This window comes from Heterodontus francisci, chromosome 2 (genome assembly GCF_036365525.1).
Source record: "Heterodontus francisci isolate sHetFra1 chromosome 2, sHetFra1.hap1, whole genome shotgun sequence".
NCBI lineage: Eukaryota > Metazoa > Chordata > Chondrichthyes > Heterodontiformes > Heterodontidae > Heterodontus > Heterodontus francisci.
This window is the reverse complement of record NC_090372.1, coordinates 30,288,085-30,305,602: the sequence shown is the minus strand read 5'-3', so window position 1 is coordinate 30,305,602 and position 17,518 is coordinate 30,288,085. Positions and strand designations below refer to the sequence as shown.

The window sequence follows — 17,518 nt, the reverse complement described above, 5'->3', positions numbered from 1 at the left end:
TATTGTTAGGATGATGGTGGCAACGCACTCATACATTTTATGGTGAGTTATGCTGCTCCCATTCCACTTGTGAGGAGTTCCTGATACCTACAATCTGGCAAGTATAGATTTGAGGTTAATGACCAATTAATGACAGTTTGCTTGGGAGGAGGTAAACAGGATCTCTTTGAGATCAAAGTGACTCCAAGATGAGAGGCCTGATGATGGAAGATTGGAACAGAGTCTGCCATGGAGGGTTAACTAAGTTTTCCAGATACCCAAGTCTGGCAAATTTACAGCATTCCACAACACTGTTAATAAAAGCCTAGCCAGCCTAATTCAATAATGGTACCTGAAAGAGCAGAACTAGGGATTGGAATTGTTATTCCTCCACTTCAGACGGTATTGCAAACCAATGCCCTAACAGATAAGGTGGTCCTGGATTGGTTAGCAGTGGGAAACTTCCTAGGGTGACATGCAGATAAATGCAATGTTTTACCTAGTTAAATACCAGTGGTAGCTCTTTGGATACTTTGGAGTTCCAAAAACTTGGCTGTTTCCAACCTGTGCCTATGCTCTAGGTGCTTGGCTAAGTGTTATTTGCCCCTCTGTGGTGAGAGTTTGCCTACAGAAACGGTGTGGATTTCTCAGTAACTTGGTTGGTGACTTATTTGGTGATGGACTTTACTGTATGTCAGACACCCAGCTGATCAAAAAAAAACTGCCTCTTCAATCTTGCTTTCAGTCACTTCTGCTGCTTAATGCCCATTTTGTTTTGGGACATTTACTACATTAAAGGTGCTATATAAATACAAAGTCTCTCACATTTCTGACATTTCTGATACTGGAAAAGGGGCTATAGTTTGAGCAAATATGAAGAAAATGTACATAACCATTTGAATTTCTATTTTGTTTCAGCATGGCATGGGGATCCCCTCTATCTCAATCATGTTACATGAACTCATCAAGTTGCTCTGTCATGCCAAGTGCACTGATGTTGTTGCCTTTCGCATTGGCACCTCAGGTGGAATAGGTACAGTATCCTGACCAATGGAAAAGGTTGTAGATTCAGACAGGTTAAATTTGTAAGCAAATGTTTGATACCAGATTCAAGCAAGAAAGTGAAACAGGCTATAATAGATAGTGATATCTAAACAGCTGCTGAAAAGAATACCTAAATTATTGTGTGAGTATCGAGTTGCGCAGTAAAAAACCTAGGAATTTATATTGATCTCTTGGGTTTGCCCCTCATAAAGATTACCAGTCTGCTCTATTAACATGATAATCCTTGGCCGAAGAGAGCAGGACCTGATGGTGCTTTATGTTCTCCAGCTAGATCTGACAATGAATGGCTAAACCAGTTCAAGTTTGCATCCCTCAGACATAAGAGAGCAGAGATGAGGACATCCAGGGAGAGCCACCTCAGGATGAAAGAGAAATAATAGTACTAGTGGGTACAGGGGCATCAAAAAAGTGGAAGTGAATGTTAGGGTCTGAAGTTCTGTTAATGGATGATAAATACCTGGTAGTTCAAGATAATAAGGTGAATAGGTGTTGGGTGTCAATTGGTTAATTGTATTCAAATGTGTATATATAAAGAAGAGCCGGCCAGCACTGGCTGTGGGTGTTGTTTGGAGAGCAGAGGTAAGCTCTGTGGCAAGCAATAAACAATCTCCACCAAAGCATCCTACTCTCAGCGTCTTCTTCACAAACAGGCTTGGAAGTTTCTCTAACCCTGAGGGTATGATTGAGCAGATCGGTAGCTTCAGAAATGTCCACAGTGAATGGAGGGTCAAAGGCTAGATAGCTGGGAATTGCTGTTGTAAGTGGGGAGTGTTTTTTTCCAGGGCAGGCACAGTGGAGTTGGGAAGGAGAAAAGGTATGCGAGTGGGGAGGTATGCAAGAAGGTGTTCATAGATGGCCTTATCAGTGATTTGACAAGATGGAAGTATAGAGAAGGCATGTGAGATTGGAAGGTCAGGTGGGGGGTGCGGGGTTTGTGAATATGGGTTGGGGAGTTTATATGGTGGAGAGATTAAGTGAGAATAGGAGGGCAGTGAACTAAGGCAAAGAGAAGACATGATAAATTGAGATGGAGGTTGAAATCATTGAAGATGAAAAGTCACACCATGCACAGGCTGAGGGCAAAAAGATGATATCTTGGTGAGAAATTTGTCATGTTACTTGTGTGGGCAGTAGAGAACGTGGAGTTTAATGGAGATGCGAGAGGAGTGGAACATAGTGAGATGATCAGAAAGAGGAGGAGACCCCAAAGGAATAGGGGACCAGACCAAAGTGTGATTTGGTTATGAGAGCTGCACCACCACTGAGGTAGTCTGTCTGGACAAGGCAGCTGCTGGAAGGTATAGTTAGGTGGAAAAACCTCATTTATGTGGGTGGTGTCAACACTGGTCAGGTAAGTTTCGGTCAAGACCATGACATTGATGCAATCATCCACAATAAAGTAATGGATGGCAAGGGCCTTATAAATGAACGGACATTCCAGATGGAGACGTGGAGAGGGACGATGTTAGCTGATCCGCTGGAAGAGTCCACAGGGTCAGCATTGGGAGGGATGAGTGGGACTGGAAAGAGGTTGGCAAGATTAACACCCAGTGGGCATGCTAGGCGGGAAGGTTGGTGAGAGAGAAGGATGGGACAGTTGGATCGCTCCTTTGTTCAAAGTATCTGAGAGAGGAGAAATGAACGGAGGCATGACGATAGGAGAGAGAGCTCTAGGAGGAGTAAAAATAAAAGAGGGAAATGGAAGAGATGGGCCCAGGTCTGGAGCAGCAGCCAAAACACACACATGAATGGATGCAGAAACTCAAATTACATAGGCGTGGTTACATAGTCCAGATAATAAACGGAGATTAGAGAAGAGACGATAAGCAAGAGTCCAAAGTTAAATTCAGTGGTGCCATGGTGGGATAAAGTTGATGTAGAATGGGTGGAGTCATCAACCAACATATGTTGAGTTTCGGCGATGTGTAGAAGGCGAATGAGGACGTGCTGCTGGAGATATTTCCATGGGAATGTTCAGAGGAGACCCGCAGAATTTACTGCAAGGCAAGAAACAGTGACAAAGTTGGAAGGCACTAAGATCCAGAAGTGGCAGAGAAATAGACTTCGGCCTAGGCAAGTCAATTTCTGGCCAGGAACTGTACTCTGGCAAATTAAGCTGAAAAGCTAGTAGGACGAGACATAGATTTAGCAGCTAACAGCAATGGTGGGAGATGGGCTGTAGGCTGGAAAAAGTTACCTTAAAACATAAGCAACTGAACAGTCACAGCAGCTGACTCTTAAGAGTGTAGTCCAATATAATTTGGCGGCGTAGCACAGTTGTGACGGCAGAGATGTCTAGGAATTGGAAGTCAAATTTGCACAAAAATCCACCACGCTGGATGAAAGCAAAGAGCAGGCATGGTCAGTGGGTGGACAGTGGACCCAGGTAACTATAAAGTTGCTGCATGAACATGTAGTTAGGACTAAAATGCACCCACTATTGGAGCCAGGGGAAATTGAATGGTGGAAGCAATGAGATTAGGTAAAAACAGCAAAAGATGGCCAAGGATAAAGTTAGCCTTGGATCCATCTGGAATATTAGCCTACACCTACAGCACCAAACCTGGTGCACAGGCAGTTTACAAAACATTACTAAGTGATAAAGTAAATGCTAGTGTATTTGAATGTCAGTGTATTTGAATACACGGTTTATCTACATTTCAATACATGGATTATCTACTTGTTTCTCAGTTTATATGTGTCAGAACGTCTTCATCAATACCTAGCTATTGCATTTTGAGTTTGTTTTTTGACTTTCCTGCAACTACAAGAAAGGAGGTAGAATATTCTCCTGTGAATGTTAATTTGGCCTCGGTGCTAAAGGTCTTCCACAAACCATTATTGCAGCAGAGCCCATAAGGACTTTTAAAAGAGAGTTAAATGATGGTTTGAAAAAGAGAAATATGAAAAAACATGGTGGCTAACAGGAAAGATTAGAGCTACAGAAAAACACCAGTGCAAACTTCAGTTCCGAAGAAGGGTCACTGACCCGAAACGTTGGCTCTGCTTCTCTTTCCACAGATGCTGCCAGACCTGCTGAGTGATTCCAGCATTTCTTGTTTTTGTTTCAGATTTCCAGCATCCGCAGTATTTTGCTTTTATTACCAGTGCAAACTTGATGGATCAAATAGCCTTTTTCTATGCCATAATATTCCATGAATCTGTGTATAAACATTGCACATACATTAATGTCTGGCATTCTCATGAAAATCTCCCAATAGGTTGAATTTTACAGACTCACATTTTTATTTCTTGTCACTCTTCAAACATCTGAAGTGCCAACGTCACATTTTTGATAAGAAATGGATTTCGAATCATGTCACTTGATGGTCTGTTCTGATCAAATCTGTCTGGTTTTGGGATGCAGTAATGTCCCTGTAGAATAGTGCTGTGATAAATTCTAAATTAAAATTGTGCATGTCAGCTTAGAATAATCAGCTATTCATATCACTCCATTCCTGAGCATGAATGATTTATCAACACAGCATATACTAGTCTAATATTCACTACACTATCGTGAAACACTATGTAGAGGAGACATGAGTCCATAAAACAAGGGGATAATCTTCTACATGTAAGGCAATTTTTTATTTTGCATGTACTAACAGATCTGAAAAAGGAAATAAGAGGTTCAAAGAGTGTGTATGAATAAAGATTAGTGGGTAACAAAGCCTTTTTTAAAATATATCAAGAATAAAAGGTAGTCAAAGGAATGGAAATGGTGGGATTGATTAAGGACCAAAAAGGCAGTCCTCTTGTGGAGGCAGAGAGCATGGCTGGGGTACTGAATGAGTACTTTGCATCTGTTCACAGAAGGAGAGGATGCTGCAAATGCCACAGTAAAGGAGGAGAGAGGTAGAGAGATTGCATAGGATAAAAATAAAGAGGAAGTGCGTAAGAAGTTAGCAGTGCTGTAAGTAGAAAAGTCACCCGGTCTAGAGGGGATGCAACCTAGTTTGCTAAAGGAAATAAGAGTGGAAATAGCAGAGACACTGGCCGCGATCCTTCAATCCTGCTTGAATATGGGAATGGTGTCAGAGGTTTGAAGGGTTGTAAATGTTGCACCCTTGTTCGAAAATGGTGAGAGAGATAAACCCAGTAACTACAGGCTAGTCAGTGGTGGGGAAACTCTTAAAGACCATAATTCGGTATAAAATTAATTACCACTTTGAAAAGCATAGGTTAGTAAATGACAACCAGCATGGATTTGATAAAGGCAAATTGTGTCTGACAAACTTGATTGAGTTCTTTGATGAAGTAACGGAGATTGTTGATGAGGAAATTTTGGTATATGGACTTTCAAAAGGCATTTAATAAATGGGCATGGAATAGACTTGTTAGTATAATTGAGGACCATGGGATTAAAGGGGCAATGGCAGTGTGGATCTGAAATTGATTAAGAGACAGAAAGCAGAGACTAGCAGTGAATGGTAATTTTTCAAACTGGAGGGAAGTAGATAGGTGTATCCCCCAGAGGTCAATATTTGGACCACTAAAGACCTAGACTTGTGTATAAAGGGCACAACATAATTTATAAACAGCATTTGTTATATTGTGCTTTGATTTTGATTTCTCTTTTTCCATTTCACAGGCTTGCAGCCAGGCACAGTTGTGGTCACCAAAGAGTCAGTTGATGCTTGCTTCAATCCATGCTTTGAACAGAATATAATGGGCACGATTGTGGCTTACCCCACAGTACTAAACGAATGTCTGGCTCAGGAACTGCTGAAATGCAGCAAGGAAATCAATGAATTCAACACTATCCATAGTACCACCCTGTGCACCTCTGATTTCTATGAAGGTAGGACAAATGTTCAATAAAGCAACCTTGATTGTGCTATAGTTGAATTTTTTTCAAAGGATCAGCTCTGATGAGTCTCAATTACAAAGCTGCATTTATGTGGAGGAAATATGGATACCAGTTGTGTATAAATTTCAGACCATGAAATCACTGGGTCGGCCTCTGCTGGAGTATTGTGGGTGTTTCTGGGCATCAAACTTCAGGAAAGTTGTAAAGGCCTTAGAAAGGGTTCAGAGGAGGGTTACCAGGATGTTCTGAGGAGAAGTTGGAAAACTTAGAGCTATTCTCATTGGAAGAGAGAGGGGTAAGAGGCGGTTTAATAGAATTTTTCATGATGCCGAGAGGTTTTGATAGAGCAGATAGAGAGAACTTATTCTCTCTGGCAAGAAGGTCAATAGCTAGAGATCAAAGATACAAAATCATTGGTAAAAGATCCAGAGGAGAGTTGAGAAATTTTTCACTGAGTTGCCAGGATCTGTTAGGTTCCACCTGAAAAGGTGAAGAAAGCTGATTCCATAAATAATTTTAAAAGAGAGTCAGACAGGTACTTGAGGATAAGGAGCTTACTGGGTTACGGACAAAAAGCAGAGATGTGGGGTTAAACACGACTGCTTTTTCAAAGAACCAGCACAAGAACGACATGCTGAATGGCCTCCTTCCATGCTGTAATTTTCTATGATTAGGCCACATAACCAACAAAGAAAGATGCTGAGAGTTGCTTATACTGTTTAATTTCATAATTCATGGGATGTAAGCGTCCCTGGCAAGGCCAGCATTTATTGCCCATCCCTAGTTGCCCTTGAGAAGGTGGTAGTGGTATGCTACATTTTCCGTTTTTTTTATTTTAAGTCGTTTTGGTGGTGGTTATTCTCAGGATGTGGATGACATTGGCAAGGCTGCATTTATGCCCTGAGAAGATGATGGTGAGGCTCCTTCTTGAACCACTGCAGTTCTTATGTTGATGGTGCTCCCACGATGGTGTTACATAGGGAATTTCAGGATATTGGTATAATGAAGATGAAGAAACAATGAAATATGTCCCTGTCAAGATGCTGTGTGACTTGGAGATACTCGTGTTCCTAGGACATTTCTGTCTTTGACCTGCTTGATGTTAGAAATTGTAGGGGAGAGAGGTGCTGTTCAAGTAACCTTGGTGAGCTGCTGCACAGCACACCATCGATTGTACATGCTGTAGTTGTAGTGCGCTGATGATGGAGGAGTGGACATCAGGTCCATCAAGTCTATTAGATGGGGTGGCAGTCAAGCAAGCTGCTCTGTCTTGGATGGTATCGAGATTCCTAAGTAGTATTGTGGCTTCATCAATCCAGGCAAGTGGCGAGCATGACAAAGCAATTATGACTTGAGTCTTTTAGGTGGTTTTGAGGGATCATGAGGTCTGCTACCCATTGCAGAGAACCCACTCTGTCCATGCTTTTATACCCATGGTGTTAACGTGGCTGGTCAGACAGTGGTGACCCCCAAGATGTTAATGATGGGGTATCTGGCATGATGCTAAAAGTCATGGAGTAACAAGTGCCATATCCACAAGTGAATACAGTGAATGAGTACAGATGGGGAATGATCACAGGTCTATGCAACTGAAGCATAATTTCCTCCTCTTTGTTGCCAGGCGTATTGAGATAAATGCCAACATTCCATTAGTCTAGTTGGTATTTGTACCTGTTCATTAGCTTTTAGTGATTTGTGTATATGGACACCCAAATCTCTTTGCTCCTGTGCAGTTCCTAGTTTCTCACCATTTAGAAAATACTCTGACTTATCTTTCCTGGATGCAAAGTAAATGATCTCACTGAACTCCATTTGCCAATTTTGCCCACTCACTTAATCTGTCAAAATTAGTGTCAAGATTCAGTGCAAATTGAACAAACATTTCACAATGAATGGCAAATTCAGTTTGCCATTGTGAAAAATGGCGAGAAACTGCAAATTTGTTTGCTGCGAATGAGGTGAATAGTTTTAAGAATTTGAGAAATTTTCAATTGATTTGTGAAAAAGGATGCATTAAATTTCTCAACTGATATCAACTCTTAATGATTCTTTAGCCAGTTACAAAATTGCTTGGATTCTGGTGCAAGAAAACAGTATTCTAATGGAGAGGTGGTGCAAGAGATTAAGGTGACAGTCGTGGAAATTTTATTGGAGAACTATGAAATGAAAATCAAACAATATTCTGCAGAAAATTTGAGGGCTGCTGTTGAGTCATTAGTTCGTTGTTTTAATTTGGAGCTGGGAGGAATACTCGTGCCCCTCCCTTCTCCACATTCAGATAGGTATTTTTAAAAAACTTACCTTTTTGGTGGTGCGGGACCAATATTAGGCTGCGCATAAACTGGTTTTCCTGAATGGAGTCAGCCCAGCACTGGTTGCATTATTGGCAACCCAGATGTGCACAGCGGACCTCAAAGAAGGATTAGGTCCCTTATTTATATATACAAATCGCCTAACGCCTGTTACAGGCATGGCTCCTGGATGGTTGTATTTTGCCTATACCAACATGGCAAGAGGTACACATCCAGCTCATAATGAGTGTATGCTTCTTGTCCCCTATATTGGAAGCATAGAAGCCCGTTTTGTGCTTGAAAAATGACCATGATGTCATCGAATTTCTAGACCTGTAATTTTTATCATCATGAGCCTAATTCAAAAAATTAATCCCTTAACCTTAGATGAAAAAGATGATCTTTGGCATTTTCACTTTCTAGCCATAATTTCCAAATTCTAACTCTGCCACATCCATTGTTTGTGTTATCTGGATTTTTTCTCAGATTCTTTTATTTTTGCCTGTATGCTTTAGATGTTTAGAATAACACATTTTATAGCTTGTGATTTTCATCAGATTAGTTTAAGAAAAAGACATAAGCATACGATTCTATGATTCACAGGAAGTGATGGTATCAAATATTCAGCCAAACCTCTGTTTACCTTTGGTATAATCCATTCTTTAAAATTTCTATCAGATTAGATTTTTTTAGAATTAGAACATTACAGCGCCGACCTGTGAAACCATCTGGCCTACACTATTCCATTTTCATCCATATGTCTATCCAATGACCACTTAAATGCCCTTAAAGTTGGCGAGTCTACTACTGTTGCAGGCAGGGCGTTCCACGCCCCTACTACTCTCTGAGTAAAGAAACTACCTCTGACATCTGTCCTATATCTATCACCCCTCAACTTAAAGCTATGTCCCCTCGTGTTTGCCATCACCATCCGAGGAAAAAGACTCTCACTATCCACCCTATCTAACCCTCTGATTATCTTATATGTCTCTATTAAGTCACCTCTCCTCCTCCTTCTCTCCAACGAAAACAACCTCAAGTCCCTCAGCCTTTCCTCGTAAGACCTTCCCTCCATACCAGGCAACATCCTAGTAAATCTCCTCTGCACCCTTTCCATAGCTTCCACATCCTTCCTATAATGCGGTGACCAGAACTGCACGCAATACTCCAGGTGCGGTCTCACCAGAGTTTTGTACAGCTGCAGCATGACCTCGTGGCTCCGAAACTCGATCCCCCTACTAATAAAAGCTAACACACCATATGCCTTCTTAACAGCCCTATTAACCTGGGTAGCAACCTTCAGGGATTTATGCACCTGGACACCAAGATCTCTCTGTTCATCTACACTACCAAGAATCTTCCCATTAGCCCAGTACTCTGCATTCCTGTTACTCCTTCCAAAGTGAATCACCTCGCACTTTTCCACATTAAACTCCATTTGCCATCTCTCAGCCCAGCTCTGCAGCCTATCTATGTCCCTCTGAACCCTACAACATCCTTCGGCACTATCCACAACTCCACCGACCTTAGTGTCATCCGCAAATTTACTAACCCACCCTTCTACACCCTCTTCCAGGTCATTTATAAAAATGACAAACAGCAGTGGCCCCAAAACAGATCCTTGCGGTACACCACTAGTAACTAAACTCCAGGATGAACATTTGCCATCAACCACCACCCTCTGTCTTCTTTCAGCTAGCCAATTTCTGATCCAAAGCTCTAAATCACCTTCAACTCCATACTTCCGTATTTTCTGCAATAGCCTCGACATTTAATGAGATGATTCCCAGCAGAGTTGTGACTTAAATGATCTGTACCCTCAACTACTGGACTTGCTGTGGATGTATGTTTCCCGATCAGTTCAACAGCACAATGGTGCCATTTTTCATCACCAGCCTGTCTTTTCTCATCAACCTCCCTTTCCTTTGTGTTGGCCTCTTATTTGGTTGTTTTAATTTCTCTCCCTTTGCATTGCATTCCTTTGCATTGTTCCTTCATTATTTCAATTTTCAGCAACTCAGGGTATTAGCTAACTAACTTTTTGTCTATTACTTGCTGAGATCGTTTGTGCATCAGTTTTTATACTGTAATCTGTTGCTTTGCTTTTAAATTTTGACCTTGGTCTATGAGTTCTGCACACTGTTATATTTTGCAGTCTTTTTTTTACTTTCCCTTGGATACCTCAACTTTGTATTTACATTATTCTCATTAATGAGTTCTAAGCACCTTGTGGCCCAGATGTTTAGATAAGTTTGTATGCGGAATTCCACAATGTCACATCATTACAGAAGACAGAAAATATTAGCCATGCAAAGGATACATAGCAGGCTAACTTAAAAATTGAGTTTATTTAGAAATAAAATTATTTACAGACATAGCCAAGACATAAAAAAGCACGGTACAATATAATGCGCCAGAAGACCTTTTACAAGGTGCTAATCGAGCCAGTCCCTTTGTGTTGCTATTGACTAATTTTGAGAAAAATTTTTTTAGCAATCAGAATGTATTGTTCCTCATCAAAAACGTAGGGGGGGAATTTTATCCTGGTGGCGGGGGTTTCGTTATCAGGAGAAACCGACTCTGAGATCCCCACGTCGCCTCTTTTCCGGAAGGCCCGTCGAATTTAGTGTCACTCAGGCACTTAAGTGGACAGCGGCGAGCCTTCCACAGGATCTAGGACCCCGTCGCTGGAAGTCCCAGCCTTGCAGAGCTGCTGGCCAATGAGAAGCCGGCAGCTGCAGCGCTACTGTGGTTGCTACTGCAGGAGGTGACCATTCTGGAGGCTGAGGCCTCAGGTAGGTCAGGGCAGGAGAGGTCTCATGGATAGGGGGCAAGAGGGGATCAGCAGCAAGGGTGGTGGGGAGCCCCTCAATGGGCACCCGCCCCCACCGCTCCTTTCCGATGCCGGGTACCTCATTCGGGCACGAAGTGCCTTTTAATGAAGACCCCCCCCCCCCCCCCCCGAGCCGGAAGCAACCCACACAGTTTTTCCTACCATGCTTCCTGTGCGGCGACAGGGCCACCTGCCGCACAGGTAATTGCAGCTGCGGTGGGAAGAGACCATTAATTGGGAGTTAGTTGCCTAGGGCCTCAATTGACGGTGGGGTGGGAAGGCCATTCACAGGCCTTCTCACAGACTAAATTTCGGCGGAGGTGGGATCGCACCAGTCACCCAGTTTTATGCTCTCCCCACCTCCAAACCCGCTGGGGAGAGAGCATAAAATTCAGCTCCCACCCCGGTCTTTGGTGGATTAATAGGAATAGTATCTTATACATTCACAGACCATAGCAGATGTCTGAACTCCTTAACACACACAATGTACAGGCTTTCTATATAATTGTTTTGAAGATCAGGTATCAGTTTTGACATTTGGAGTGTCACAAGAGGTGAACAGCTGAATAATACCAAACAGTGTTTTCGCAACATAAAGTCATGAACATGAAATATATACAAAAAAAATGCCTGCGTTTGGGAAATTCAACCAACAATAAATGTTATACCTGGTTTGAAGCACTTTAACTTAATTTGATTTTCTGATCAAGATCACGCAGCCTAATATTATTGCAGAGATGACCCTGCCAGTCCTCTCGAAGCTCTGAGAAGGCATGTCTGCCACCTTGAAAAATAGAGTTGCTATTACTTTTAAATGTATAGATAAAAACAAAGGCTAAGATTCAAATTTTTGTCACAGTCTTTAGACGGCACACATATGGCGCAATACTGCTTTTTAGTTAAATGATGTGACTCAGTCTTGGGAATTGCCCACTGGTGTTAGCGAAAACAAACCAAAAGAAAACAGCAAATAATGACAAACAATCAGTATGTTTTTTGTGTTCATATTGTGTTTTGAAATTTAACATGGTCAATAACTGGACATAATATATTAGGGTAAATCTTACAAATTTGTCCTTCCAGCTCAGGGCTTAGCCTGTCAGCAGCGTATATCCAGACTTTGGGCACAGAGGTTGGTGCTCTTCATTGGATTTTCTTTCTACAGGACAACACGATCCTTGGAGCTTTCTGATCTCTTCACATGAATATAATTCCCAATATATGGTCCCAGCAAAGCAAAGGTGGAAGCAAGAATTTGTAAAATTTACCCTGTTGCATCAAACATGATACCAACTACAATCTCCACTTCAAGGCATTTAAAATAGGAACAGAGAATCAAATACCGTTGCAAAGAATCAGAATTGAGGCTAAGTTGATGCAGTTTATGATGTGATTTAAATCATCTACATAATAACAGTGCCTACATTTCAAAAGTCATTTATGGATGTAAAGTCCTTCCAAATCTCATGAAGATGTAGTAAGTTCTTATTGAAATGAAATTGGTTTCTTTCTGTCTAACCATGTGTTATATATGATCTATCAGGTAGTAAAACTACTTCATCCCTTGTGGTTCATTAATCTGGTTTTATACAGTGACCATTGAAAGCTTATAGGAAAGTAATGTGTCTCTATTTGAGAGTAAGTACTTCTAATTTAGTTGTGTTGATTTATATTTATAGTTTCACAAATGGTGGTTCACAACACGGGATACAGGTGATCTTTTCTAGCAGTCAGTCAACAAATCTTTCTGCCTCCATTTTGCTCAGCCCATAAATCTTTCAAAAGAATTCATCAATTCCACTCTTGCTGATGTGAAGTTTTCCATTTTCCACACAAGTTATTCTCGAAGCAAGTTTGCAAATTGTGGATTGCATCAGCATGTTCTGTAAATGCACACGTGCTAAAACTGAGTCTGTCCAACTCACTTCACATATCATGTACCCAGTTGACTTAGATTATAGTGGTGAAAGGATAGTTAGTGAACCCCTGGAGCTATCTAATCCCTGTCTTAATTTAATGTTTTCTATTCAAGTTCAGTGCACTGATGCTGCTGTCAGTTGATGACTCCAGACATTATCTAAAGCGACACTAATTCACTGTTTTGTCTCATAATTACACCTTACATAGTGCTTATATGTTCCTTACATTCATAGAATGAAGTCTTACGACTGGGACATGGACAGTATAATGCATATTTACTGCCACTTCAGTGAAGCAGAATTAGTATCAATATTGTTCCATCACTTAAGAAGACCTGAAGATTGAATAAATGGAGAAGAATTACAACATTTGCAGAGTGCATGTGGTAGGAGATGGCAAATTAGACTTCCCACTCTACCAGGCGGCCTGCCACTTACGAAAAACAGCCTGGAACTGAAAACTAGAGAGGCCAGTATTGAGGTTGTGAATCTCCATAAAAGTCTCAAAATGCTGATGAGCTTCAGGAGTTAAAATAATGTAATGAACAAAAAATTTCAGGACAAAGTAACAGATAAGATGAACACAGGGCACAAGTACTGTTGGCAGTTGCATATTTAATGGCTGTCGCCAGCTGGATACCTCACCTCTGAGTATGAGGATGTCAAGCAAATTGATTTTTGCTATTGTTAATAGTGTTGTTAACAGCTTATTCATTTAGAATGTTTTCCTGAGACTGAGAATCTTGGCACCCACTCATTCCATCTCTTAACCTTGCTGACAAATTACACCTATCAGAAAATTATAGTGCTTTAGTTTTGGTGTCAGACTAACTGCCTTTATACTACAGATCTATGTATTTTTTCAATGGGTTCTCCATCACAAATTGCAGTTTCACATAATTACAGAGAAAGTATTATTGCAGAATAAAGTTCTCCAAGAACAACAGCTCTATACAGTATGAGAAGCAAGTATAAGGAACTATGTGGAAGTCACATATTGAAAGGTGGAACCAGCTAAGCGTCTTTTGTGCTTAAGCACTGCATTTTCCTCATCAGTTTTCTCCCCTCCCGTCCTGATGGTGTTGGCTCCTTGCTGAACATGGTTCCCTGGCGACTGGTCACCCTTCATTATCTGGCCTGAGCAGCCATTATTTATGTGCAAGCTTATTCATTTAGTTCTCACGCAGTGTGTACATGTGTGCTTCCAGCAAAGATTGCTGGACAATGATCAGGAACTAAAGTTCCCTTTGTAACCAAGAGGAGGTTGATGCAAATTGTAATGTTCCTATTGCTGCCTTATTGAAATCCACTAACTCAGTGTAAATTAGAGATTGATCCGTAAAACTTATTTGTTTCTCTTTCACGTTACTCACTGTGTAACCATGCAGAGTCACCAGAGGAGCATGACCTTGGCATTTCAAACATAATTTGATATTGTGGTCTCTGGGCTACTTGGTGTAAGATGTAGAAATTCCACCTGTGGAATGTAATAGCTCATCTGTCATCATAACTAGGCTGGCCATGGTTATTGCAAAACATTGCTATTGTGCACTTGCTTCGGCCAACTCTCCCCCAAATATCCGCTTTAGATTTAGTTGCTTTTGTTAAGGGCACCATAGCTTAAAATAAACTCGAGTAGCTCAGATAATGGATCACAAAAGACATAAGGCAGAGCTCCCACCTGAATTGGAAATCAAGGTCTAGGAGACATCTTACCTCCAATATTCCAGCGTATCGATTCATTACTCACCATCCGAAGATATGCATTTTTGGTAGTTTCTGTGCAAAATGAACAAGTACCCAGAATTCATTTACTCAACTTGAAAGTGTCTGGTCTACAAGATGCCTGCTATTTTCCAAATCGCTAATGTTCAACTTAGTGTAAGAATTTGGGCTTATGAGGGTATTTTGGGGGATCAGGCATTGCAAGAGTCAAATAACCCTAAGTTTTTTTTTTCTAGAGCTACTGTTCTTTTTAAAATGCATGCTCTGCACTGTCTGCTAACTTCTGGCAGGTGCAGTATCACAAGTGGCCTTGTTATGCAAAAACTAATTATTATTGTTAGAAAAGAGGTGAAAAGAACAAGTTGTCAAGTAACTGAGCATGTCTGAGATTTGTTCTTCAGTGCATCTTCACCATGCATTTCCACATCCAATTTGCTTCATGTATAACAAATCACATTTGTATATACCACTGGTATCCTGGTTTGATGCCGCATGTACTATCTGATATAAACCATTCTTGGGATTTCAGGTGATCATGCCAAAAGATTGTGAGGTGATTGGATATCTTTGCTTATTACCGCCTGCATAGTCCCAATGTCTTGAGTAGTGGCCAAGCAATCAAATACAGTTTTCTTAAAGTTTGTAGGCAAGGACACAGACACCTCCAAGAGAAAGCTATCAATTCACTACTTAACAACACTTTCTTGACTTGCTGTAGGGGTGTTAGGAAATTTCCATTTGGTAATGTTTTTTCCCATTTCTACTTTACATCCTAAGTGGGCCATCCTAATAATTACCATTCTATCTCATTCATGAACCCTGGAGGAACTTTACTGTCCAATGTAATATACTCATAATATCTTTAAAAATAGATCAAACATTCTCACTTGGTCCAAGTCATAAACACGTTTTGTTTATTTTAGAGGACTTCTCAGTTCCCCAAAATAACCTGCTTATTGTGTCTAAGTCCATTTTAAATGATCCCAAATCCAAAGAGCAGTTTTGATGGACTGGCAAATCTTGTCAATGATCAATTCTATTTCCCCAGAAAAGCCTTTCTTCCTTGATACACAGACATCAACTGGACTGCACTCCTCTCTTCTTTTGATGAAAATTTGATTATCCCCTTAAACTTCAGGTAGATTTTCCCTTATATCAACTTTATCTTATCAATTTCACTTTCAGAAACAAGTGATGTCCAGGTTTGATGGTTTTGCATTAATGACAGAAGTGCTTACAACTAGTCCAGGGTAATTTCCATATCTTCCCTTCTCAAGCACTCTGCTTCAGAAGACATCAAATTACCCTGAATGAGCTAAGGCCAAGTCCATGAAAGATTATTCCTTTATTCTAAATTGTCAGCATGCTGTGACATTTGGGGCTGAATTTTCGGACCCCATGAGGGCAGAGAAAGAGGCCAAGGGGGCCTCAAAAACACTGGCGCTGGGTGGCAAGTCAATTTTAAAGCATCGATCCCAGTGGCGGCAATAATCATGAGGGTGGGTCAGGAAACAAGTTTAAAAAAGCTGATTAAGAGCTGGTTGAAGGGGGAGGATCAAATATTTAAAGGGACATGAGTTTCAGAAGCTTAGGCTGGGATTTTATGATTCATAAGCAGACAGTGATGGAGGCAGGAGGCCTATAAAATTGTGTGGGGTGGCATTTTGACGGAGCCCCAATGTCATCTCGCCTCGGTGCATTTTACAAGTGGCAGCCGGCAAGATGTGCAGCGACTCCGTGCTTCCATAATCAGCAAGTGAGAGGCAGTTAAGTAACTTTATTAAGGCAATTGTAAGGGATTTTACGGGCCCATCAGGATTTAACATTAAGTGCACGGGCTACAAAGGGTGTCGGAGCTTCGGCGGCTTTTAAAAGGTGACAACAAAACACCATCATTGAGCAGACCATCGGTCCCCACAAGATGAGATTCAGGTGACTGGATTGTTCCAATAGGACACTTCAGTATGCCCCAGCAAGGGTCTCCCGATTAGTAGTGGTTTGTTGTACTTTATACAACCTGGCGCTGCAGAGGGGAGAGGCCTTGGCTGCTGAGGACTTAATGGAGCATGAGGAGTCCTCAGACATGGAGGAAGGTGAGGAATCTGATAACCAGCTGCAACCTCCTGAAGCTCACGAGGGCCTGTATGGAGGGAACAATGACAGGTGGAAAGGAGGCTCTTATAATCACTCATTTCACCTGACCCCTACCACAGCAGATAACCATTTGAATAAAGAACCACATTCCAAATGCACTAATATCACTTACCTCTGCTCTTACTCCAGAGCTCCTCGAACACTATTAACTGGTGCTTCAACAATGTACAAAGGATCAACACACAAGCCCTGGTCACCCCCACCCACCCCTTGGGTCAACTCATGCCACTCTTGCACTGACAGAGGGTCACCAACAATGAATGTAAAGTTACATAATCCAAGTCTAACATTTATTGCAAAAGAAAATGACACAAGCAGTGTTGTTACCTGTCCATTCACCTGTGAGACCCAAGTGCATCTAGTGCTTTTTCTCAATTTTTTTAATGAGTGCTGCTATGTGGTAATTCCCCTTCGCTGCCAACTGTGGTGGAGGCAGGCTGATAACCTTGTTGCCCCATCGCCTAGGATGACCTTGGCGCCATCCTCTGGCTGCCTGAGGCCTGGAGGGCCACGGTACGTTGAAGAGCTCTTGTACAGGTGCAGGAGGCTCCCTGTCCTAACAACAGCCTGGTGCTGGTGTCACTGGCAGAGGGGCAGAGGAGCTGATTTTCAATCAAGCAGCACTCTGAGAGGAGCCCCCAGAAGCAGAAGGCAACCCCCCGTTCACGCTTGCACCTCCCTGCTGACATGAGCGGCATGAGGACCTGGTGGAGTCTCCAGGATCCGCGTCCCTTTTTTGCCA

The 17,518-nt window shown here is 41.7% G+C and overlaps 1 protein-coding gene across 12 annotated transcripts in view; it reads left to right on the top strand.

The window, feature by feature from the left end:
* LOC137383436 (uridine phosphorylase 1-like) overlaps nucleotides 1-17,518 on the top strand; it is a 119,137-nt gene that overhangs the window by 63,056 nt on the left and 38,563 nt on the right. For all 12 annotated transcript variants that reach the window (XM_068056375.1, XM_068056314.1, XM_068056306.1 and 9 more), the window contains 2 exons: nucleotides 898-1,012; nucleotides 5,636-5,845. In XM_068056375.1, coding sequence (XP_067912476.1) covers nucleotides 898-1,012; nucleotides 5,636-5,845 — 325 coding nt within the window. The remainder of the gene's footprint in view (nucleotides 1-897; nucleotides 1,013-5,635; nucleotides 5,846-17,518) is intronic.